This window comes from Sebastes umbrosus, chromosome 22 (assembly GCF_015220745.1).
Source record: "Sebastes umbrosus isolate fSebUmb1 chromosome 22, fSebUmb1.pri, whole genome shotgun sequence".
Taxonomy (NCBI): Eukaryota; Metazoa; Chordata; class Actinopteri; order Perciformes; family Sebastidae; genus Sebastes; species Sebastes umbrosus.
In genome coordinates this window covers 18,397,637-18,422,357 of record NC_051290.1, presented here as the reverse complement: position 1 = coordinate 18,422,357, position 24,721 = coordinate 18,397,637, and the positions used below count along the sequence as shown (strand labels likewise).

Below are 24,721 nucleotides of genomic sequence, written 5' to 3'. Positions count from 1 at the left end.
TACAATAATTGCAAAAATGACACTCAGACTTCTGAGTTTGAGAGTTACAAAGAAAAAGGCAGATGAGAAAGTAGACTAAATCTGGAAGAGTGCTGATTACAAATAATATACAGATTCCTCCTCCATAGAAATCAAACAAAAAACTAAATATCTAAAAACATGCATGCTTGCATGTGCAACCAGTGATGTTGGATTCCCATATTTAAAAAAAAGTAGGCTATATTTTTCATTTATAATCAGGATAACCCAGAGTCATTGCACAAATTAAATATTTTAGGAAAAAAATTAATGGAACATAAAAAATTAATTTGGGGATTAATTATATACCCCATATAATATGCCCTCTTGTGGAGGCAATCCAAACTACTTATTTTAATTAATATAATCTTTCCAAATAAAAAATGTGGTCAGCTTGCTGGGGGGCCTTGAGCCATGAAACATGATAGGGTTATTACACTCTTGCTTCAAACATGGGGAGAAAAGCTTTAATTGCACATCTCTCTCATTGCTTTCTTTATATAACAGGATCAGGCAGATGGTGTTTGGGTAACAAGAGAGCCTTACATCACTTTCCTCTTGCTCTCAGTTGTTCATGATCATCAGTGTTATTATAATCGTTGGGGTGTAACCATGCAGGTGAATGTTTAACACCCCTAAAAAAGCTTAATCATTGGCCACCACACTGCTGCAATGCATACTTCAGTTGCAAATATTATGCATGCAGATATTCTGTTGGTAGTTGATGCCTTTGGATGCAGTCAACAAAATCAGAATTCACAAAATGCATTTTAAGTAAGGTTGCAAAAAGATAAACTACTTTTATTTATGTGCAGTTTTTGCAGTTGGAGAGTTGTAAACTAACACTACGCATTGTTGTGGTGCTCGCTGCAAAACCCCCTGCACCATAAAGCAACATTAACGAGCCTGACAGCAGAAGAGTTGGCGCTCTGCAAATGTTGAGAGAGTGTGTGTGTGAATGTGTGTGTGTGCGCTGTAGCTGTGGCAGTGGTTGTACAGTAGCATGGCAGACTGCAGTAAATACACTGTTGAAGAGGCGGGGTTTGACATCTCAGCTCTGAAAACATCTCTAATCCAGTATTTCAGGTGCCGAAGTCGACCCGAGCGGACCATTTGCTCACTCACTACCACCGCGCATCAGCCAAAACTGCAGCAGAGACGCACGAGTCTGAGGAATATATATATTTATATTTATATATGTGTCGCAAGTGGACGGAGACTGTGACTGTGTCCGAAGTGGAATTTATGAGAGAAAAGAAATTCTAAAAAAAGCAAGAGAGTGTGAAGTTTCAGCTGCGTGAAGACTTTTTTTCTGGTTGGGGTTTTTAGTTTCCAGCGTTTGTCTCTGCGCCTTGAAGTAACCAGCGACTCTCTCCACTCAGTCAGTCCCTCCCACCGAAACTCAACCAACATACTTCAACTCTTCTTCTCCTCCTCGCGCCGGAGGATATATTACTACCACACTACGTGTCATACTTCTCTCTGAGGTGAGTTTGTCGGAGTTAGACATTTTATAGTTCTTCAAACTTTACTAGTTTAAATGTTTGGGCAGCTGTACGTGCGGGGGCGGAAATGCAGTTTTTTACCTGGAGCTCAGGTAAGTCCAGGTAAAAGCCTATAGAAAGGAGGCTGGGTCACGGGTCTTGGAGTATGGGGAAAAACGCATGCGCAGTGTAATAGAAGCTGCGCTCGTGCGTTGCGATTGGCTCAATTTTACTGCGCATGTGTTATACACCTTAAGATACGACGCGTGACCCAGCCTCCTTTCTATATGCCTTGGGTAAGTCCAGGTAATGCTAGGCCTAGTATTAGCTTCTTCTTCTTGTCGGTCATGTAGCTTTTAGTAAGTACGGTTGTCAAGTTACAACATGTGGTGTGTAAATGTGTAAAACACCAGAAGACTTGTTTTGTAATTTTGATAGTTCATTTGTTAACTTATTGTTGGAGGTTTTCTTCCTGAAAGTCGTGCGTAAAGTTGTTGTTGACAGCCAGCTATGTGTGTTGAGGTTATCATGACATATTTAAAATATGGAGCGAAAAAGAGGCTAAAGTGACTTCTCAGTTTGTATTTCAACACATTAATTCCTTAGTCTGTTCAAATAGGTGTTTACTGGTGCATAAATATGCTTTTCAGGTAATTTAATAACGTGAAAATGACAGCTTTCCTCTATTTTGATAGTGTCACGTCAGGATAAACAAGCCCAGTGTATAAGCTAACTCCTCCTGCCCAGCCAACATGGTTATGTGTGCCCCACATGGGTTATGGTGGGGGTAACCTGGGTACCAAGTGGGTATGGGCCTAAAATGGGCATCTTATCTGGGGCCCACTTGGATCAACTCAGTTGGACCCGTGTGGGTCCTAGTTGGGTCACTATTGGGAAATTAGTGCATGGGGCCCAACATAGAAACTGTGGACAAACCCACTTACAACCCATATTTCAGCCCATGGAGTCCGTATGTAGAACCCACATAGAACTTAAAGCTGGGACCAAGATGGGTCTTGGGTATGTTGCCCAGTTGGGGCCTATATAACACCCATTGTAATCCTGCATGGAATCCATGTGGGAAATTGACATTGGGTCATTATGGAACCCACGGACAATCCCATATAGGGTCCATTTTTCAGCCCATTTACTACCCACATGGGCCCCACATACAAATGTTGGCTGGGTGGTATGTTTTGGTGTGGACTGGTTTCATATTGTGTAATTTTTTTGCACACCCTTTTTTTTTATTAGGACATAACAAGTTCATAGGAGCTTATTCACAACTTTGCAAAACCCTATCCCTCTTTAATTCATTGTAGTGATCAGACCCCCTGAGCAGCAATCCCCACAAGCACAGTGGTGATGAAGCAGTGAGCTCATCATCATCATCATCAGCCCCGTAGACATCATTGCACACTCACCCTCTATGTTGATGGTTGTGGAACATTTCCTTTAGGACCGAGATGGTGAACTAAATGTGGAGGCATGCTGAAGAACCAGTTCTTGCCTCTTTGTGTTCAAGCATGTCGAGCGAGAGTACTTGGAGTACTTATTAGGTGTTGTTTGCTAAATTTATCACGTGTGGATATCCTTTTTTGAGAAAGGTTGTGGCAGGTGATACACACTTGACTCAGGGGTTTGTAACTTAACATTTAGTTTTAAACTGAACTAGTTTAAAACTAGTTCAGTTATAAACTAGTTATATAAAAAAAAAAAAAAATATATATATATATATATATATATATATATGAGGGCTGTCAATCGAATAAAATATTTAATCGTGATTAATCGCATGATTGTCCATGATCATGATAAATTGCAAATTAATCTGACTTTTTTTATCTGTTCACAATGTACCTTAAGGGGAGATTTGTCAAGTATTTAATACTCTTATCAACATGGGAGTGGGCATATAGGATTTCTTCATGCAAATGTATGTTTATATTTATTATTGGAAATCAATAGACACCACAAAACAATGACATATATTGTCCAGAAACCCTCACAGGTACTGCATTTAGCATAAAAAAATATGCTCAAATCATAACATGGAAAACTCAAGCCCAACAACAGCTGTCAGTGTGTTGACTTGACCATGACTTGCCCCAAACTACATGTGATTATCATAAAGTGGTCTTGTCTGTATAGGGGAGACTCGTGGGTACCCATAGAACCCATTTCAATTCACATATCAGGGACCCCTGATATAGCCATGTCGTCTTTTCCTCGCCAAAATGTAGCACAAGTTTGGAGAGTTATTTTAAGTTGAAGATGAAAAAAGGGAAAAGAGTTCACACTTGATATTTGTTGGCAAGCATTAAGGAAGCAATTATAAGAGTGGAGAGGAGGATGTTATATTTCAATCAGATCCTCTGCAGTATGGGATCCTGGCTGGAACATGTGCTTTTTGTTCTCCCTTTTCCCCTGTAAGGAATAATGGGTGACTCAGCGTGGTGTGGGTGACCTGTTCAGTTTCACAGGGTTGAACGCGGTGACCGTGTGCTGGAAAGCGGCAAGCCTTTGAGCAGGAAGCCCACACAGGAAACGACCGCTGCATTGTTGCCTGAAGGCTTGAACCATGTCTGCAGTCCGTAGGGAATGTTACAGTCAAGTTTCACTGTTTTTAGGGTTTTGACACGCAGCAGGGTCATGTTTTATTGCTTCTTCTTGGACATGCAGTGGCTACTTGTGCTAAGGCTTTGTGCGTTTGCCCAGTCCCGGCTCTTAATTAAAATAAACAGACTGACAGAAGAATTGCATTAAATCATAGGATTAAAGAGCATTGTGTCGACAGTGGAGAGGAAATGTGGAGAAAAGTGCTTATGTCCTGATATCAGATACTTAGTTAACCACGTTAAAAAAACGCAGATAAAGTGAAAGTCTGAGTGGGAGACTGTCATCTGTAAGACATCTCTATAAAAATATGACTTTGTTCCTGCATTCACCATATGAGTCAGACTTTCAAGAAGTTTGCATGACTACATCTGAAATAGAGAGCTTTTTATTTTTTACCTACCTGAGACATGGAAAATGGCCACATGTTAATTGTCACTGTGTACCAGTGAATGTTTTTAAATTAAGTGAGGGATAACTCAACACTTAAGTAAAATTTAGACAGGTTCATCTGGCAATAGGAGCAGTGCAGCCTTTGAAACTGCAGTTTATAACCCACATAAAACACAATCTGTTACCTTGCTCAGCATTTTTTATTCCATTCATTTGGATCCTTTTTGCTTTTTCCCGGACTTCGGCAAAACACCACCCAGGTAGTTTTCAGATGTAGCTAATGGCTCACAAATCATCTGTTAAAGAAATGGTTGCTCATAGAATTTGTTTTTACATAAAAGTTTGTGTGCTTGTGTTTCTTCGTTACTCTTAGCAACAGTCTAGTTTAATTTTAAATACCGTGTAATTATGTTGTCAGCCAGCAGTTCAAGTTCATGTGTGGTTTACATTAGCCTAAGTGTAGATATGAAAAGGTGGGAAAAGATGTTTTTTTCCCCATTTCTTTATTTTGTTTTCAAAGTATGACTCACATAGCTCTGAAGTTATTTGTCTTAAGGTAAAATTTAATTATTTACAAGTTTCTTGTTTAATATAAGATATTAGAATGCATAAAAAAACACAAATTCGATTTTAATAAAAATAGAGGGAAAAAGGTGTACAATACTGCACTACCCACGGGAGTCGAAGTTGCTGTTGAACGTAATCTCCAGTAAGGAAAGTCATTCATCAACAGTGAGTGAGTCAGGGTTGAGGAGTAACACGGGGGAACGCTCTCAGTTGTCATGCAGGTGGATGATGCACTAGTTTGACAGAAAGATATATTGATCTGCATTGAGTAAAAGGTACCTTGATTTCTCATAGTATCTCAGAAGTTGTAGAGAGGCTGAAAGTTGTACTTGGCTGTGGGGCACGTTGTGTTCTGTCAAGGAAAAGGAGGATTAAAAATTAATTTAAAGGCTATGTATGACGCATGAGAAATTGGGTACGTTTGTGGTGATGTAGAAAGAATTGTCGCCTTTCATTATGTGTATCAGGAAGTGAACCTGTCAGCTAAATTGTTCCAACAAAGGCCTCTTTATATACATTGATTGCTGCTTCTCTCATTGTGCTGTTCCCACCATGTGTTTCCATTTTCACATCTTATAGACATTGAATTAGTGTGACTCAATTTACCACAGATTGATTTTTCAGCGGCTCTTCGCATTACCATATGAATGAGATCAATTGAATCATTCTTAATGAGGCTATCCATCAACAGATCACTAATAGATGAATTATAGCAACCGACTCTCCGTGCCTTCACACCAAACATGCCCTAATCTTACTGACTCCCTATGGCTTGTCAAAGGTGCTGATGCACAACACGCTACTTTGGCTGATTGCTCCAAGGTGCTAGCCTTTGCATTGTCCCCATGAAAAGGAAAAAGTCAATCCTGGACTTTGCCTGACGAGTCTGAGCAAGCCTTTGTTTATAGAGGAAGACTGGATTTCCTGTACTGGTGCTGCTGGGAGAAAAAGTGAAACGACTTCTTTTGTTTGGGTTCTACTCTGATCTGTACAACATTTTTGGCAAGACTCCCATAATGCAGGGCGAGTTACGTTGTTTTTTTTTTTTTTACCTGTAAATAAGCCCAGTTACAATTATATCCATCAATGTCTCAGTTGTCTTGGTGGCTTTTAAGTCAAGTTGGAAATGAGGGCACACAAGCATATTGGGCAATGAAATGAAATGCTCCTAACATAATTAGGAGTCATTAAATTGTTAAGTGTAATTATATAGTTATTATTAGGTAACATTCATATCAATAAGATTTTCATTTTACTCAGTGTGTGTTGTGTTGCTTGGTTGTACAATGTTAAAGATACAGGGTCTGTCTCATGAAGTAGAATTAGTCTTTTAGCCAGCTAACTTCTGGGAATTAATCCCAGCATTTAGCTTTATACATTGACTGCATAAACATAGTCTCTGTGACGTCACCCATAGGTTTCTGAGGAGCTGTTATGAAGCTCAAAGTAGGTGGCTCCGGCCGTCGCCGTCTTTCTCTAATGTCTCGTGTGAAGGTACAGTAATTGTTCTATAGACTAAATAATAGATTATAAAAGTATTCCCACTGTGCTATGGTTATCTGGTTAATTTAGTAAAAGGATAAATATCTACAAAATGAAAATTAGTTTTGGTATTTGATGTTTGTCCTATTTTCTATTTCAAGTGGTGCTTTTTATGTTTAAATGGTTTGCTTCGATCTTGTATCATTTACCTCACTGAATATTACTCTTTCCTGCAGTCATGACCTAATTTCCCCACTGGGATCAATGTTTTCATCTTATCTCATATCAATTACACTGCTCTTGATCTGCCAGTGTTGCATGTGATTGAACCCCGCTTCTTTCATGTGCTCGAGCTCATAACCGAATTGAAAACACCATTTGTTATGAATCACCAATGTTAGCTTTATTAACGTCAGATAGGAGACCAGTGTTGAACAAAGTACTGACTATCATATGAACGTGAGCTCATTTTGGTTGCCCGTGGATGTGAACCCAGAGGGTTATATGAAAAAAAAAATTGGACAAACCTGTGAGGATCGACCCGAAGTAAGGAAATCGGCTTGAATAAAATGGTTTCATTCACCACTAGGACTTGAAACGGAAGGGTGTCAACAGCCATCTTGGCTTACATTAGGTAATGACGTAAACTTGGCATCGAGACAATATTGTGACTAGCCAGCTGAGTCATTTTCTCCACCTAGTTTTATAAACAAGGAGGCTGATATATCACTTAGCTGCATTCACTTGAGGTCAATTATGAGGGATCTGTTTTCAATTTTTGAGAATAGGTCTTTTATTTTTTTAAAAATCATAAAACAGCAGCATATAAAATACAGTAAAAATGTTCATATCAGTATAGCCATTCTTCACTCCTTCATCTGTATCCCTGCTTATAGGTTAGTTAGGTACAGCATGTGCCACTTTAACCTCTCTGGATTGTAACTCGGCCAGTCCATGTCTAAAAATGTGCTCCTGTCCTGCAGTGCAAACACTACATGGTGCCAGTCACATGATGTTGTCAGATGAAAGGTGTCATGCTTAATCTGATAAGCCTGGAATGTTTTTTAAATTTCATGTGGCTGGAAATTGATGTGGCAGAAATGAGTTCTCCTCAGCAATGGCCTCATCATATCACAAAAGAAAGTGAAATGACAGTGAAGGTAATGTTTGTTATTGTTAGAGCAAACATGTTTAAATGAAATGTAGTATTATATTCAAGAGCTGAAAAATGATACTCTTTGCCCTTTAGTATCAGAGTATAATCTTTGAAAATAATGTCATTGAATTGTAGTCAGCAAGTGCCAATTCTGCTCGGACTAAAAGATAGTTTAACATAAGTGAGGTTGGCAGTTTTCAAGTGGACCACCGTAATGTAATAAAATGTCTAGGGCCAGAAAGGCAGAGCCGGATTTACTCTCACTGTTGTCAGCAGTGTCTCAATACAAAACATGCATTGGCTTCATTTTCCATGCCATCAAATGGACGTTGAATAATGTGGACATGTGAATGTGTGGGATTGTCTTTGCTTGCTGGCAATTTGATATGGAAGCGATTCTATATGGTCATGTTGTATGTTTGTAAAGTTTTGGAAACATTTTTTGTTATAGTTGTTGAAATTCTCATTACATCTCGACAGCAATCAATAAATCAAATGCTCTGACACAAAAAAAGAAAAAAAATCTGGTATCTCTGGTTGTCGCAGGACTGTAATAAACACGTCAAATCATTTCATTTGACCCGAATGTAATGATTGGACAGGCTACCTGCCTGTCTACCTACCTGCCTCCCTGCGCGCACTTTGCCCGTGCACTCACATATTGCGCGTCACCACATTGTGAGTCTTCCACAAGCTGCTAGCTTCACAGCTGCATGTACTAACAATAGCCATGTTTGCCGTTCACATTCATTATGATATGTATATGTGAAGCTAAGTTCACACTACACGACTTTCAAAGTCGTCAGATCCCAGTACTGTTCATTGGGAGTCTTTGGTCGTTGTGGTTTTCACACTACACTGACCGACAACAGGGGATCTTTCACCAGGATGAATCCCGCGAGAAATACACGGCAAATGGCGTGATATACGCAAGACACATTGCTGATGTTGTTGTTGGCACGTGTTTCAAAATAGCCTGTTTCCACGTTTTTTTTTTTGTATTTATTCCTCTAGGTGCAACAACAGCTTTGCTCCGTGTTGCAAATGCAACACATGCAGTAAGTTCCTATTGTTACAGGCGACTCCTCCTCCCCCAGGTTTCCCCTCAATTCGTGTCTTGCGCTCTCATTGGCTGAAGCTAGTGGCTGGAGTCCCCGACAGGTCCAGATATTTAGCATGCTAGATATCTGAAATGTGTCTGCGAGGCATCAGCGAGCGTCGGCGAGCCTCTTTGCAAGCGTCTTTGAGCAGTTCACACATGAGGCTTCAGCGCCGATGTGCAAGTGCCGATTTGCCTCTGACCTGGGGCTTTTGTCAGGGAGCGGAAAATCAGGGCTAAAGTCGTGTAATGTGAACTACGCTAGGTTTAGGAACTTTTGGAGCTAGTGCTGCTAGCTACTTTCATTGGAAAAGAGTTGGTAAAACTGGGCTCGGTTTTTTGGTTGGATAATTTTTTTAAATCTAGTGTACTCTTGCTTTTTTCTCAAGATCACCAACCCTGCCTTTAACTGTGAGAATTGTTGAATTGTGATTTCCTGGAGACATTGAGCTGTTAAAGTGATAGTAACACCCCTGCAATAATAACAATAAAGGATAATATTTTTGTTAAAATATAAAAAATAAGTTAAAGAAATATATTTTTTCCATTTCTTTTATATGCACTTTTTAAAATAGATTTTTCATACACAAATGACAATTATGTTAAAGTGCTTGTGAGCGACAGTGACAACACCTAGAAACTACTCTTTCCATTTCATCACACGCTGACTCATTGGATGTGCCTTGAGATGGCTTATGAGGAAACATACATATGGTACCAACATGTCAGGGCATGATGTGATGTCATTGGTTAAGGTGCAGCATATAGTGGAGTGTACAGTTTTCCTCTCGCCTCTCCAGCCATGGAACTAATCCAGAAACAGCAGCTCTTAAGCAACTGTGAGCTTAAGTGATTACTTTGGACTGCTGATTGCTGTGGAGTCCAGTCGCAAAGTACAGAGGCAAAGATGTTGTGTTGAATCATGTGAAGACGGCTGTTAATACTAGACTTCAGGTTGCACCATTGACCTGCTGCGAGGTAACATTGTTTCAACATCATCATCCATTGAGGATTCCTGAAATGCCAGGGTGGAAATGTTGTCCAACTGGCTTTGGCTGAAACTTTTTGTGGTTCTGGAGGCCGTCACAAGAGGGGAGTTTCATTGTTTGTGCTAAGTAGGGCAGTATTTTTTTGTCTTCACATTGAATAACAAGATGTTTGAGGTTTATTCTTTGAGGTTATTTTTTAGGTGTTGGGGATTAAAGGAGGCTGAATCACCATGTTTTACACAAGGAAATATTGCTCATTGTTGCTTCTTTGTACTCTTTTGGTGCTGAAATAACATCAACTTTGCCGCAACTTCAGTTTTCCATAAAGACACAGAACAAGCTTTGTATTATTTAGAATGACACAAAAGAATATCCTATAAAAATCACAATAAACATATTAAAAGTTACAGGCCATGACTATACAGCATGTAACTCTTGGGGCATTCACTATTGCAATAACCGAGACACAGCTTCCACTGCCTCACTCAGCACAAACATATTCATCCATCAAACCTCTCATAGTAGTCCGTGTTCAGTGCTGCTTTCATAGGTGCACAGTGCACATTCACTGCAGGTTTTGTTGGCCTTTCTCACTTGTGTTGTTGAAGCTGCACGGACTGCAAGTTTCATAAATTGAACTGCATCTTCAGTGGTTCGTTATAATGTCCTCCACTGCTCATCTCGTGTTAGAAATAGGTCAGGCCAGTGCTCTTTTGTAGTGGAGTTGAAAAAAGAATGACAATGCCAGGAAAACTGACACAAAATGGGACACAAAAGAAACTTGAGGCAGTATTTTTTTTTATATGGATGTTTTAAAATCTTGGGGTATAAATTGCTGACCAACAACTTCAGTTTGGGCTCTCATCTACAACTGCAAACTTAAATGTTTAAAACACTTTGCAACATGGCATTGTAAACCCAGGCATTGCTATTTTACAATAGTGACACAGCTGTATAGTAAATCTATAGGGCAGTTAGTTGTTTAGCATACGATTTATCTAGGGCTGTCCTGTATGCATTTTTTGGGCTTTGAAGCTTCGGTGATAAATGTTTGAAGGTATTCAAAGCCTCACGGTGCAGCACGGCAGGCGGACTTGTTGTTCTGTCTGTCTATCTCCATCCCGGGACAGTGCCGCTGCCGCACAACTGTACACACACCTCTACACACAACAAACAGTGAAATCCGTCTGAGAATGATTAATGATGAATATGAGTAATGAATAATGTTGTGTGATTATTCCTTATTTCATGGGGTATTTGGGGATTTATACATTTATATTACATACTTTATACGTTTATTAAAAAACAAAACAAAAAAAGAAGCATTCGAATACAGGCAATTATGATAATACATTTTTCAGGTAACAAGTAAAAATACTAAACATTTTTCTGGTTACAATTTATCAAACTTATGGATTTGCTGTTGTTGTCTGGTTTATATGATTGTAATATTAAGACCTTTTAATTTTTTAATTGTTGGTCAGCAAAATAAGCAATTTTTAAAACTTAATTTTGGGCTCTGGTTACTTCCGACATGTATTTCTCATTGTTTTTTATATGGACTTGAGTCTGATGAATACATAACAGATTAATAGATAGTGTAAATAACTGAGTTATTGCCTTCCAGTCAAAGTGAATATTAAGAGGATGGAAAGACTGGTAAGTGGTAATCAATATTGAGAGCTGGAGAAGTTGTGTCCGTAGTGACAGTAGACCTTTACAGCAGTTAATGTTGAAGGTTTCCTCCTCCTTTTTTCCTATTCTTTGTATTATTTGTGTATATTTACAAAATGAATATGAGCTCAATTGTAGTAAACATGTTTTGTACAAGGTCTGCTCTAGGTCAACATTATCTTCTAAATGTCTCTTGGCTGTTGTCATCTGTTGTTTAGGAAATTGAAATAAATCTGTCTCAGCTGGGGCCAACTTCAGTTTGACACGCCTCCAGTGCAAAGGGTGTTTGTAAAAGTTAATGGATAAGCTTTGTTGACATGTCTAGTTTGACGTCTAACCTAGAATGAGCAGAGATATGAAGACTGTAGTCTTAGAAGTACAGTTAATTTCCCTGCTATTATAGAAACACTATCATTTTATAAAAGGACTACAACATGTTGTCTACTGAAAGGAGCAATTGTGCTCACATACTAGAAAAAACAGTAATAAGCTCCATAATGTCATCTAAAATCTCATTTAATCTCCTTTAATCTCATTCTCTCTTTCTCTAACACAGCCCAGCCGTGTTTGCTGTCCAGCCGGGAGAAATCTTTACTATGAATGGACCTCTGAGAGGGACAATTGACTGCAGCTGAAAATCTTCGATAGCATCAGGACCATGTGGCAAAATTTGCTTACAGGGGTCCACAATCCCTTCTGAAGAGGTTTGTGCAGAGCCAGCAAGACTACAGGATGACTGAGGCATGGTGCTCCGTAGTCAAAACGCATCTCATCACAAGTATCAGACCGCTGATCATCAAAGGCTTCCCAAAACAAAGACTTGGATTGTAATTTTTTGTGTTGACTTTTAATTTTTTTTTTTGTTGGGGAAAAACCTTTAAGTAGCAGACAAAGTAAAAGGATCTTCTCCAGAAGCTGCAGACATGGACTAGAAGCCCATGTGTAACGGGGCAGCTGCTGCAGCTCAGGGAATAACTTAACCCCAGACTGTTGGGGTGTCGCGCCTTCAGGGGCCGTGGGTTCTGATCCCAGCACCAACCCGCCCTGTCGTCGTCTGACTATCCCACCTGTCTGAAGGCAGACCCCACTATCCAATGGCATGGGTCAAGTTCTTCAGGAAGCCGGGGGGCAATCTGGGGAAATCGTACCAGCCGGGGAGCATGCTGTCTCTGGCCCCCACCAAAGGACTGCTGAACGAGCCGGGCCAGAACAGCTGCTTCCTCAACAGTGCTGTGCAGGTAAGCGTTGGTTGTTTGTGGCTGATTTAATTCAACATTTCTTGAAATGATTAAGCTGTCCATTTATGTGCCTGTCGCTACAGGCAGCAATTAAGTATGTCAAATCTGAGCAGGAATCAAGGAAGCTTCTTCATCCTCTTGTTGATTTACTGGAATTCCTTCCAGTTTAGTTTATTTAAGCAAATCAGTAGAGCTGCCACGCCTTAGTCGATTCGATTTCTTTAGTTGATTAGTCATTTTTATGCTTTTTTCATGCTGAATGAGTTATTTCCAAAAAACTTATGAGCTCATCTCTGGTAAACACAAGTGGTGCTTTTGTGTGATTCTTTGTGGAGAAACTCAGTTTCACATATCTATCACTAATCGTAGACCAAATCATATTAGTGTTAGTCGACTAAGATTTCTTTGGTTGAGGACTGCCCTACAGGTCAGGATAGGCATATTTTGTTATGGGCCTTAATGTGTTAAAGTTTCTAGTTTGAATTGTTCATTTTTAAAATTGATTTCATATTGAAGATGAATTGTCAGGATTTACAGGAGCAGTTTGTCTCGTGCTGTATTTGGATTAGGATTATTTTCATTGTCGATTCATCTGTCGATTATTTTCTCGATTAGTTGTTTGGTTTATAAAATGTCAGAAAATGGTGAAAAATGGTGATCCGTGTTTCCCAAAGCCCAAGATGACATCATCAAATGTCTTGTTTTGTCCACAATTTAAATATATTCAGTTTACTGTCATAGAGGAGTAAAGAAACCAGAAAATATTCACATTTAAGAAGCTGGAATCAGAGAATATTGAGGGTTTTTTTCTCTTGAAAAAATACTCAAACCGATTTAATCGATTACCAAAATAGCTGGAGACTAATCTAATCGTTGCAGCTCTACATTATATTTCTGTTCCTCTACTTTTGTTGAGTCAATCTGGACCAAAGTGTTGGATGGACTGACATTACCATCACTAGAACACAATTTTAGCTTGAATTTTGTAATGTGCACAAAAAGTCCCATTTGTTGCATAATATTTATATTGAATATAACACTGGATTATAAGGTGCTCTTTACTTAAATGACCTTTCTCTCATTTTGGAACCTGCTTGTTTAACTTTATTTATTCACTTACTGCAGTCTTCCACCAGGAGCTGCACGCCATGTTCCACCCTCTTACAATATGACCATCATTTATTTAGAAATTTCAAAGCTTAGTCACAGTCTACATTCGTCAGAGCTTCCTAGCAATTTATTAATGCACTTGAAGGTTGCTTTTGACTATTGGGATACTAGCTGGCGAGTTGGTTCATTATTGCAGTAAGCCCCACAGTGAGGTCACTCCCGGAGACTGTGACTCAGAGGGTGAGACGACCGATGAGCTGGTTGAAGATGATCATGACCTGCGGCTTTGTTTCTGTGAGGGAGTTGTTCCTCTCGCCCACTCCTCATCCTCATGACCTTGTCTCAATGTCTAATTGCCATACGTAACAAAAGACCCAAGGATGTCAAGTTTTCGTACAGCTTCCCACCTAAAAAAATGCTCTAATGTCATGGTCGGTGTAAAGTCTTATAGTGTAAAGGATCTCCTCTTTCCCTTGTGTAGGTACTATGGCAGCTGGACATCTTCAGACGCAGCTTGAGGCAGCTACCTGGACACTTCTGTCTGGGAGAATCATGCATCTTTTGTGCATTAAAGGTAGACTACAATAAATAAATAAAAACGAAGCATATTAAATGGGAGTTCCTGTTTGTCATTATGAATGTGGCAACTGTTTGGGTCACATATCCAGACTGTGTAATTGAGCTAATGAGGGTGGCACAAATGCTTTTAATAAACAAAAGTCCCATAGTCCACGTGCAAACAAGTTCTTGTTCTTGTTCTCCTCTTCAGGGCATTTTCTCCCAGTTCCAGCACAGTCGGGAGCGTGCCCTGCCCTCTGACAACCTGCGTCACGCCTTGGCAGAGACCTTTAAGGACGAGCAGCGCTTCCAGCTGGGCTTCATGGATGATGCCGCAGAGTGCTTTGTAAGTTCCTGTGGCAACACGGCTGTCCTGTGGAGGGAGACTATCGTAAATGGAGAGGGATGTGTTTATGTCTGTGTGTTACCCTGCCACACAGTTCGGGTAATGCACTGCAACAAACTGTTTGGCGAGGTCACTGAAAGAGCTTCTGTCCCTCCCTTCCCCTCCCATCAACCCCTGCCACATTGCCGCTAAATATCATCATGACAGGTTATATAAGCGCCGGAGTTGTGTTTGAACCTCTCTGTTTTGTGCTACCATATTACGTCGCATCATTTCTGTGCCTTTTTGAAGTCGATTTTATGCATCCTTCATCTTTTTTTTACTTATCAGTTCCAGTTTTTCGGCTCTTCCTGGCACAACAACACATCTCTTGGCCAGAACTTGTTTTTTCCTAGCTGCAGAGTAATTTCCATGTATTTTTGGTTCAGTTTTACTTTGACAACCATCAAATATAAAACGGTTCCCGCAGCATTTTTTAGTCTTATATTTCGACCCTGTTTTCTCTTGTCCATCAGGCTTAATTAGTTTATTTTTCTTCTCATGCTTTTGATCACTTCTTAATAACAGCAGACCCAGACAGCACAGATGTGTCCTGATTTTATACCGCAGTCATTGTTTATCCACTTCGGAAGTCCAATTACACAGCAATGGATAAACAAATAGAGAGAGAATCTAATGTCTTTGCAACTGAAGTGGAGAGGATTGTACTTTAAGCAATCTTTGCTTTTCTAATAAGAAATTACTCACAAACGTAATATAATGAAACCACATAATGAAGTTGGATGCAGAGAAGCAACTTTAGTGCTTTTTTTTATGTTTTTGGTGGTCAAAGGTCACAGTCACTGTGACCTCCCAAAACATGTTTTTGGTTTTTCAAGAATTCATATGCTTATTATGATAATTTCACACAAATGTCTAGTAGGATAAAATGATGAAGTGATGACATTTTGCCCAGCCAAGGATGTAAACTGCAACTTGACTGTCTGGCGGAGGCATACAACCACGAGCGGTAATTCAAGTTCCTTTCTTTGTCTGCCAAATCCCCTCATACAAAAACTCGACAGTAACTTTTTTTCATCTAAGACTGAAGCTTACGTGCCAAAGTTGCTATCTTTTATAGACAATCTTAATTCTTAATCCGACGCAGATCTTGCCCTTGAGCGTTCACCATGTAATGCATTGGCAGCAGCGTGCCGGTGCACAATTTATGTGAGGATTTAGCCAGTGTCAGATTAACAGGCTGTGAAGTTGTGCCTGCAACCTTTGCAGGCCTACCTTGCAGCCTTAATATTTTATAAACTCACAAGCTCTCCATAGAAACAGGTGGGAGCTAAAATGGAGGATAGCTTGCCCTTTTAAATGTGTTCCTTCTGCTGTCAGGTTTACAACATGACTCCTAAACTTGAACTCTTGATAGGTAACGATGTGGTCAACTGCACTGCAGTTTTGCTCTCGGAAATACCTCTGTTGTAGTTGGTACTTACAAAGCGGTGGCTTTACAACTACAGTGTTGGAAATAGTTTGTCCCATTCCTAAAAGATGTCCTATTGTGTCACAGGAGAACATACTGGAGAGGATCCACCTGCACATTGTGCCTGAGGAGACAGATGCCTGCACTTCCAAGTCTTGCATCACGCATCAGAAGTTTGCTATGTCACTTTATGAGCAGGTCAGTAGGGGGGTTAGAAAGCTTAAGAAATATTAAGTTATCTGTGAAAAAAGTTGGTGTTAAAAATGTGATAATTTAGACTGTCTGAGGAGGTAATTATGTTTTTTCTATTTTTGCTGTTTTAGTTCATTCAGGGATTGTTTGCACAGCCTCTACAGTAATGTGTGGACAAGCTAAACACACTAGCCAATGTTAGGATTAAGCAGCACACACACACACGGACAGGTACATGAATCACTGTCTGAGACAGTCGAAATCCAATCCGTCATGTTTTGATACTGGGTCGCCCCAGAGGAATAAGGAGGGTGTTTCTGGTCAGATTCCACAGTGCAGCAGCAGCAGGAGCACCAGATAAATCACAGATGGTGTACACATAAATTCCAGCACAACACCACCCTTCCCTGTGGCTGCGATGCCCATCACTGACTCAGTCCCTGTCCCGAACCAGTTCTATCTCAGAATCAAACAGATAATACGCCTTTGGTCTAAATCCCTTAGGGGCACAGTCAGTGGATTTTGTTCCACCTCGACTTCAGGCCACCCAATCTGGCAAGGCCTAAATGAGGATTGCCTTGGTCAGAGGGAGATTGATAACTGCATATATTAAATTGGATGCCTGATAATGTCAGTCATTTGAGTTGGATACTACAGAGCCGGCAGTTTAGAACTGATCACAAGGAAAACAGCAAGAGGAGTCATAATCTAGACAGTTTTTTTTTTATTGTTTTTTTCTTACTGTAATTATTTCTGATCTCACTCTTTTGGAAAATTACATGCTGACTTGAAAATTAGTCCTTGAGAGCAGAAATGCGTGCTGAGATCACACCTGTGTATCCTTTGTTTGTAACTTTTTTTGTATCACCCTCTTGATCTCCGACTCTCTCCACTCTGCAGTCTGTGTGCCGCAGCTGTGGGGCATCCTCCGACCCACTGCCGTTTACAGAGCTGGTGCATTATGTCTCCACCACCGCACTCTGGTAAGGCTCAGGCAATATGAAACTTTCTCATCTGTCCGGCTCCACTCTGTTTTCGCTTTTCATGTGTCTCTCTCTGCACATTTGTCACAGGGCAATAACTTCTTAAATTTCACACACAACAGTTTTTTTTCTCTCCACATGCCTTAATCTTTATTTGTCTCTGTCTCCCTTCCTCTTACTCGCTTGTTCTTTTCCCGTGCTTCTGCTGACAATGCGTCTCATCTTTCTCAGTCAACAGACGCTTCAGCGCAGAGACGAGTCATTTGGGGAACTGTTACAAGCAGCGAGTACGATAGGGGACCTTCGCAACTGTCCAGTAAGTGGCTTATGCAAAGTGTTTTAACAAGAGCGGTTAGTTTTCTTTGTTATTTGTTAAATATAGTTTCTTTGGGAATGTATTCTCAAATATTTTGTTTCTGATTTAATTTTGTGCTTGATAATTGGGTTACTTTTGGTTAAAACTGTAATTTTTTTTCTGTGTCATTGTCCCTCTTCTCCAGAGTAACTGTGGCCAGAGGATTAAGATCAGACGGGTCCTCATGAACTCCCCAGAGATAGTTACCATAGGCTTCGTCTGGGACTCTGACCAGTCAGACCTCACAGAAGATGTTATCCGCTCACTTGGGCCTAATCTCAGTCTTTCTGCGGTGAGTCTACTAACCAATGTATATTAGGGCTGTCCCAAACACAATTGTTTGGGTTTCAAAGCTTTGGTGAGAAATATTCGAAGGTATTCGAAGCTTGGTAGCGTGGTGCTGCAGGCTGATATGTGCTTCCGTCTGTCTGTCTCCATCTCCCCTGTTTCAGTGCCGCTGCCACACTACTGTACACACATGCACCTCTACACACAACAAACGATAACCGTCTGAGAATAACTGATAATAATTAATATTGAATATGAATAATTAATAATTTTATGGGATTTTTCCTTATTTCATGGGGTATTTGGGGATTTACACATTAATATTACATAATTTATATATAAAATAATAGAAAAAAAGCAAAGCAATCGAATACTGATTCGTAGGTTGATTACCATGGCAACGGTTGAAGCTTCGACGCATTCGGGTCAGCCCTAATATATCTTACGCTTTTTCTGTTGCAGCGTGAAGCTGGTCCACCTTAAAGGTCAGCCCACCTTAAGTGAGCGAGTCTGACCCGAAGTTGTCTCTAACCAGTTCACGTTAATCAGCAGGTCACAAGCAACACACAGGAACTTGGTTTGGGAGTTGAAGCATTTATTCAGCGACAGTCTAAACTGTGCACACTGCACTGCTACGTTCACAGCTGTAACATTACTGTTAACTTCATACTCGCAGTATGTCACACAAACACATGCTCTCTCTCTCTCTCTGTCTCTCCCTCTAGACCGCACACCGGCACTCCCTAACACAACCTATAATAATAATAATAATTATAATAATTATTGCACATTTTAGTTCTACATCTTAAAAATACATAATTCCCCGATGTTTAGGCTCGGCGGGGAGTCAACTTAGGCCTGGGAGGCCGCCGGTCTTGTAGCACACTGGCGGAAACCCTGATGAAAATGACATACAGCTAGAACATTTCATTGACCTTTTCAGATGAAAGTAATTAACTATCCAACAGGATAGAAAATAACTCTCCAGACATGGTTCAGTTTGTCAGTATTTTTTAGTTTTTTGTTAATTCACACAGCTGCCATTTCATTTTTTTTTTCTGTTTTAGGGTCAGTTTATTTTGGTGCAATCGAACATATGTGGGAAATAAAGTGGGGATTTATTTCTCTGTAAGTCGGGCCCGTTGCGTAAGCAGTCAACGCCCAATGCCCAGTTGGCCAGCGCCACTGATCAAAAAGCCCCTGCTGGCCTTGGTCAGCTTGTCAGAAAGCCCCTCCCCTCATTTCTGTGTTTTCCTGAGCATGTGTGTGCATGCCTGTCGGAGGGAACATGTGGGCTGAATAGAAGTCACTGAGATGGGGGGAAAAAAAAATGTGTATCAAGAGTACTTTTGTTGCAGTGTTTATATTCACACCTTCTTGATCATAAGTATGCACAAATGTGGGCAGGTGTTACTCCTTTTCTCTCCATAAAATTGCATCTTCTCACACATGAATATGGTTTGATTGTCTGCAGTGTTCACATGAAATATGTATATTAAAAAAAATTGGCACAATACTTATTAAATATCCTCAGTAACCTGTTCACAGTGAGTGTTGGATAAGCTTCACAAGCAAAGAAATCAATCAGTGTATTCAGATCAGTACAATGCTCATACGCACCACACATTACATAACTTCTTCATTGAAGTATTCAGACCGTTTGTTTGACAGCTCCAAAGCATACCAACAGAAGAATTTATCAGACCCCCCCCCCCCCCTCCCACTAGTGTGCCACAAAGGCCTTAATTCATTAAGGAGCGTTTCATGTGACTTTATTGAGTGTTAACGGGAGCCCTCCTCCCCCATCATTTGCTTTGAAATCTATTGTTTGAGAGAGTGAGAGGGAGACAGAGAAGTGTCTGTGACTGTTGCACTGACACTTTCTCCATATGTCTGCTAAATACTGCACCCTTTTTAGTTCATTTTTAAAATGAATTCTTTTTTCTTGCTGATATTTTTATATTATTCATGAAACTGTTAAATGCCACTGTATATTAGTATTTAAGCCATCAATAAGAATACTGTGGACCACTGTAGAATTAGTCTTGATATCAAGTGCTATGAAGGCGCTGATTTAAACCAGCACTTATTCGTACTGATTGTCAAATCAATGCCGGTTCATTCCCTCAGACCTTAATCTTTTAACAGATGGATAACTGATTCCGCTAGCTATCAACATCACTCACTTGCCTGCCCGCTTACTGTAGCGTTGATGCCGATGAGTAATTGGTGTATATATTTATATATTTATATACTGTGTGTGTGTGTGTGTGTGGACACAGCTCTTCTACAGGGTGACAGATGAGCATGCCAAAAAGGGAGAGCTGCTGCTCGTGGCAATGATCTGCTACTCCAGCCGCCACTACTGTGCCTTCGCCTTCCACACCAAGTCGGCCAAATGGGTCTTCTTTGATGATGCTACAGTGAAAGAGGTGAGACCGTGCACCCTAGTTCTTAAATTATTTGTCAATTTACGAAAAGAAAATTCATTAAACAACGATTTTGGTGATGAATTCATTATTTAAATCATTCAATGACATACATTCACTGGTTCCAGCTTCTTTAAATATGGGGATTTGCTGCTTTTCTTTGTTTTCTATGATTGTAAATTGAATATTTGTTTTCATTATTTTGGGCTGTGGGTCAGACAATATAAGCAATTTTTTACCATTTTCTCACATTTTACAGACTTGAAAAATGATTAATTAATCGTAAATATAATTGATAATGCATACACAGCAACACAATGATTATGATAACATAGAGCTATTAACAGCACACACATGAAAAGCATTATTTTCATGTTTTTATAAAGGAGTGTACTTTAAATTCAAGAGTTAGCCATTAGGAATGTTACGATACCAGAAATTTAATAGTCAGTACCAATGAAATTCCACGATTCTCGATACCCCATTCAATACCACGGTAAAAAAACAAAACAGTAAATCCCATGCGCTTCAACATACAGTCCTTAATTACCATTTGCGTACTGTTTTATTGCGAATTTATTCTTAATCCCTGATGATCCGCCCCAAGTTTCTTGCCAAAACCTTAATTTTACAAGATTACATTTGAACACATCATGATAATGTTCGCCCAGTACTAATTTTTTTCTGAATAGAGCTTGAATGCATTATAAGGTCACGCGATGCAACCTCTGTTAACATTAGCTGTTAGCTCCGTTATTTAGCCAAGCAGGACTGTGCTGGTCACCGGCTGCTAACAGCTAACGTTACCAGCTCTTGTCCTGGCAATTTCAACACAGATTTGTTGTTCACAATGTAGCATTATCAGAGAAAGTTTTTATCGTCCACAGGACAACGAGACACCGTTAGTCTCGAGCCCTGACCGATACAACGAGTAACGTTACTGTTACGTTTTCAGAACTTTGGATTCTCGTGACATCCCTATTAGCCATCAGGCTATATCTGATTTATGTTGCCTCTTGTAACAAATATTTTTTTTCATTTTTGTTTTCAGTTTAGTTTTCACATGTTATTAGTGTACAAATGGACCACTTCAAAATATGGAAATCTCTATTCACATAAAGGTGCTATTCTGAGTTGATAAAACATGTTTGTTTGTTTTTTTACAAGCAGCAGCAAAGAGTAGCAATGTTCAGTCTCCTATCTCCATCACCAAGTCTCTTTATCGCCCAATAAGGGCCACATCGATTGCCCTTCATGAGCCTCTGGGTTGATGAGCCTTTATGGCACTGAAGAGTCAGCGAACCCCCCCAACCCCCACCCCCCACTTCTACTGCAGTTCCCCAACTCTGTCATCACAAAGTACTGCAGTAGTGAAGTGAAGCTTAACCGGTAAAGATTATTTTAGGGATCCCTTCACTGGTTAAAGTTGAAGGGTCATTGGGAATGCTGAGTTGCATGGTGTAGGTGTGTCTGCTGTCCGTGTGTGAGAAAGAGGTTTTATTTGTGTGTCTGTGTGATGTTACTTGTGGTTGTGTGTGTGTGTGTGTACACTACATAGGCTGTGAATCCTTTCATCCATTTCCTCCTCTTTTTCTAAATATTGGCTTCATTTTCATGGTGTGCACATGTGAGCATGCCTTTTGTTTCACATCCTCGCAATTTTCTCGGGGACTGTGGTGCAGCGGCTGGCTGGCTCCGTGTCAATCCATCAGCAGCTTGTGCTGTGTGTGCAGCCCCCCCCCTCCGACTGAGATGGAGGAGCTACAGTGCTCGGCGCCTGCCAAGTCCATACCTGGGTCGAAACTTGCCAGCATTTCTGTGACTCCCCAAGTCCCAGCCGCTAAATGACTACTGTAGTGTAGCCTGATCGTTGCTTTTCCAGTGCATCAAGCATTCTTGGTTTAATGAGGATGATAAAATACAGATGAAATACAGTAACTTGAATATAGCAGCAGAATTGTGAGTTACAGTACTTGTACCTATACTGTGGTCTTCGATAACTCTCCATTCTGAATAGCTGGTGGTGTACTTTTTTTTTCTTGTTCTTGTTATCATTTACAATGCATCAGTATTAAATGGTAGGTAATGATATGGCTTAGAGGTTGCGTCTTAGCCACATATTTATGTAGCCAATACAACATTCAGACAAGTAGGTGCAAAGATCATTACAGCCTCATGGTGCCCTCAGCATAGCTGATTTATATTGTCTTACACAGTACAGAACATGGTAGGAGTATGAGACTGCTAAGCATTCACATCCACATTGGTTTTCTTTTTTATTTATATCCACCTCTGCAACATTCCTTTGTTTTGCTTTGCATTAGTTCTTCTTTACCTCATCTCTCCTCCTCCCCCCTTCTTCCACCACCGTCATTTGCTTAATTAAGGAGCACACAAGCATCTGTTAGCCCGCAGCCTGCCTTTGTGGTGCCTTTGTGGCGAGACACGCACCTTACACAGCTTAGCTAATGTGATTGTGCAATTTGGCCTCAGCGTGATATATTCACTCACAAATTAGACTATGCACAATAAAGGTGAGGTTTTGTTTTAACGTTTGCCAGTGGATTTTATCAAAGCTGTCAGATCCTACTACTACTAGGTTATCTATCAGAGCTCCCCAAAATGCATAACATTGCCATCTGAAAGGACTAAGTTATGTTCGGTGATCATATTAACATTAGTTTATGGACGACAGTATTTTTAATAGGCTGCTTTCGGTTAGGTTGTGGAAACATCACAAGGTAGCACATGCAGGTTGGATGACATAACATAACATTGCTTTCTTCCTGACTTGTTTTAAACGGTTGAATAATGTTAAATTGGTTTGGTTCAGTTGCTGAAGATGATGTGCTTGAGAGCTTGTTTTGCCTGCAAAGGTTTAAGGTTTGTCATTCAACTCTGGCTAGGAGCAATGTGTGTTGGGCATTGTTGAGAGAGTTGGATAAGGTTTAGCAGGTTTATAATATGAATGGGAAGCTTAAATCTGCATGTTCAGATGCACTGACCACCTTTCCTTTGTCTTTTGCTGTAGATCGGTTCAAGGTGGAAAGATGTGGTCAGCAAATGTATCAAAGGTCATTTCCAGCCTCTCCTCCTCTTTTACGCCAACCCCGACGGGAGTGCCATCACCGCAGATGATGCCTCAAGACAAAACAGCAGCCAGGCTCACTACAAGACCTCCGTCAATGGAGACGTGCAAGGTATGACCTGTTCAGAAAATCCGTCTTGGTTCTGCATTTGTTTACATGTACTATTTTGACTTTGTCAACTTTTACTAGAATAAGGAGCCTAATAAAGAAGTCCTCATCATTATTAACATTTATAATTATATTATTAACTTAATCACTGTAGAGATTCTGTTGAAAACATAGTTATATTACATTGGGTACAATGAGGTGTTGATTTAGTGTCCTTTTATGGAATTGACAACATCAAATTCCTTTGAGAGGCATTTATCTTTGTTATTATTGCTGTTGAGTGTTACGTGTTTTTCTTTGCTTTCACTAACCATAAGCCCATCCCAAGTGACCTATTTCATTATAGTGCCATACTGTGAAACACCCATTAATATGAAGCTGAGGCATGCAGCTACCTCTTTTTTTTTTGTATTTATAGTTGTAAGAATATTGCAGGATGTGGAGGAAATAAATGAAAAACCCATTTGCCTCTGAGCACACAGTTGGAGTTAAGTGTTTGACTAAGAACAAATGTAATTTTACAGGTAGGTGGGAATTTGAAAAGATGTTTTTACGTAAAGTCAAATTCTTGCAAGGTTGGTGGTTTATTTAAGTAGTGCTCTTACTCCATCAGCACACATTTAAAGGGGACATATTATGAAAAACTCCCTCTTTAAGTGCTTGTGCACATACATTTGGATATCTGGAGTGTCTACCAACCCACAAACTGTGAAATAAGACAACCCAGTCAGTTTTTTGTGGGCTGCCTGGATAAAAAAACATGTGATTCAACAAACCATTCAGATTTGGCTCCCCTTCCTATGTCACATGCCGGCTCATTAGAATATATCGCCCACGGCTTGAGAACTAACTTTGCAGGGTTGCATCATATTTTTCTTGCAAGCCAATCAGAGCAAACTGGGCGAGGCTTAAAGAAACAGGCGCTAAAACTCAGCGTTTCAGACAGGCTAGGGCTGTTATCGATGAATCGTCAGCATTATTTCTTTTTTTTTATTATTATTTTTTGTCCTTGCAGCTGCTAAATACACTCAAAGCCATAAAGTTGTCTGCCTGCTACCTTAGACATTCCATTGAAT

General features: G+C 40.1%; 1 protein-coding gene across 3 annotated transcripts in view; it reads left to right on the top strand.

The window, feature by feature from the left end:
- The first annotated feature begins 1,034 nt into the window (after window positions 1-1,034).
- Window positions 1,035-24,721, top strand: part of LOC119481721 (inactive ubiquitin carboxyl-terminal hydrolase 53) — a 38,228-nt gene continuing 14,541 nt past the window's right edge. The window contains exons 1-10 of one of the 3 annotated variants that reach the window (XM_037758868.1): window positions 1,035-1,505; window positions 12,035-12,716; window positions 14,308-14,400; window positions 14,596-14,730; window positions 16,289-16,399; window positions 17,294-17,376; window positions 17,608-17,692; window positions 17,877-18,023; window positions 20,302-20,451; window positions 23,480-23,648. In XM_037758868.1, coding sequence (XP_037614796.1) covers window positions 12,573-12,716; window positions 14,308-14,400; window positions 14,596-14,730; window positions 16,289-16,399; window positions 17,294-17,376; window positions 17,608-17,692; window positions 17,877-18,023; window positions 20,302-20,451; window positions 23,480-23,648 — 1,117 coding nt within the window. In that variant the 5' untranslated portion in view covers window positions 1,035-1,505; window positions 12,035-12,572. Of the gene's footprint in view, window positions 1,506-1,527; window positions 1,616-1,767; window positions 1,799-12,034; window positions 12,717-14,307; window positions 14,401-14,595; window positions 14,731-16,288; window positions 16,400-17,293; window positions 17,377-17,607; window positions 17,693-17,876; window positions 18,024-20,301; window positions 20,452-23,479; window positions 23,649-24,721 lie in introns of those variants that run through there. The other 2 variants (XM_037758870.1, XM_037758869.1) reach the window with 2 other exon arrangements.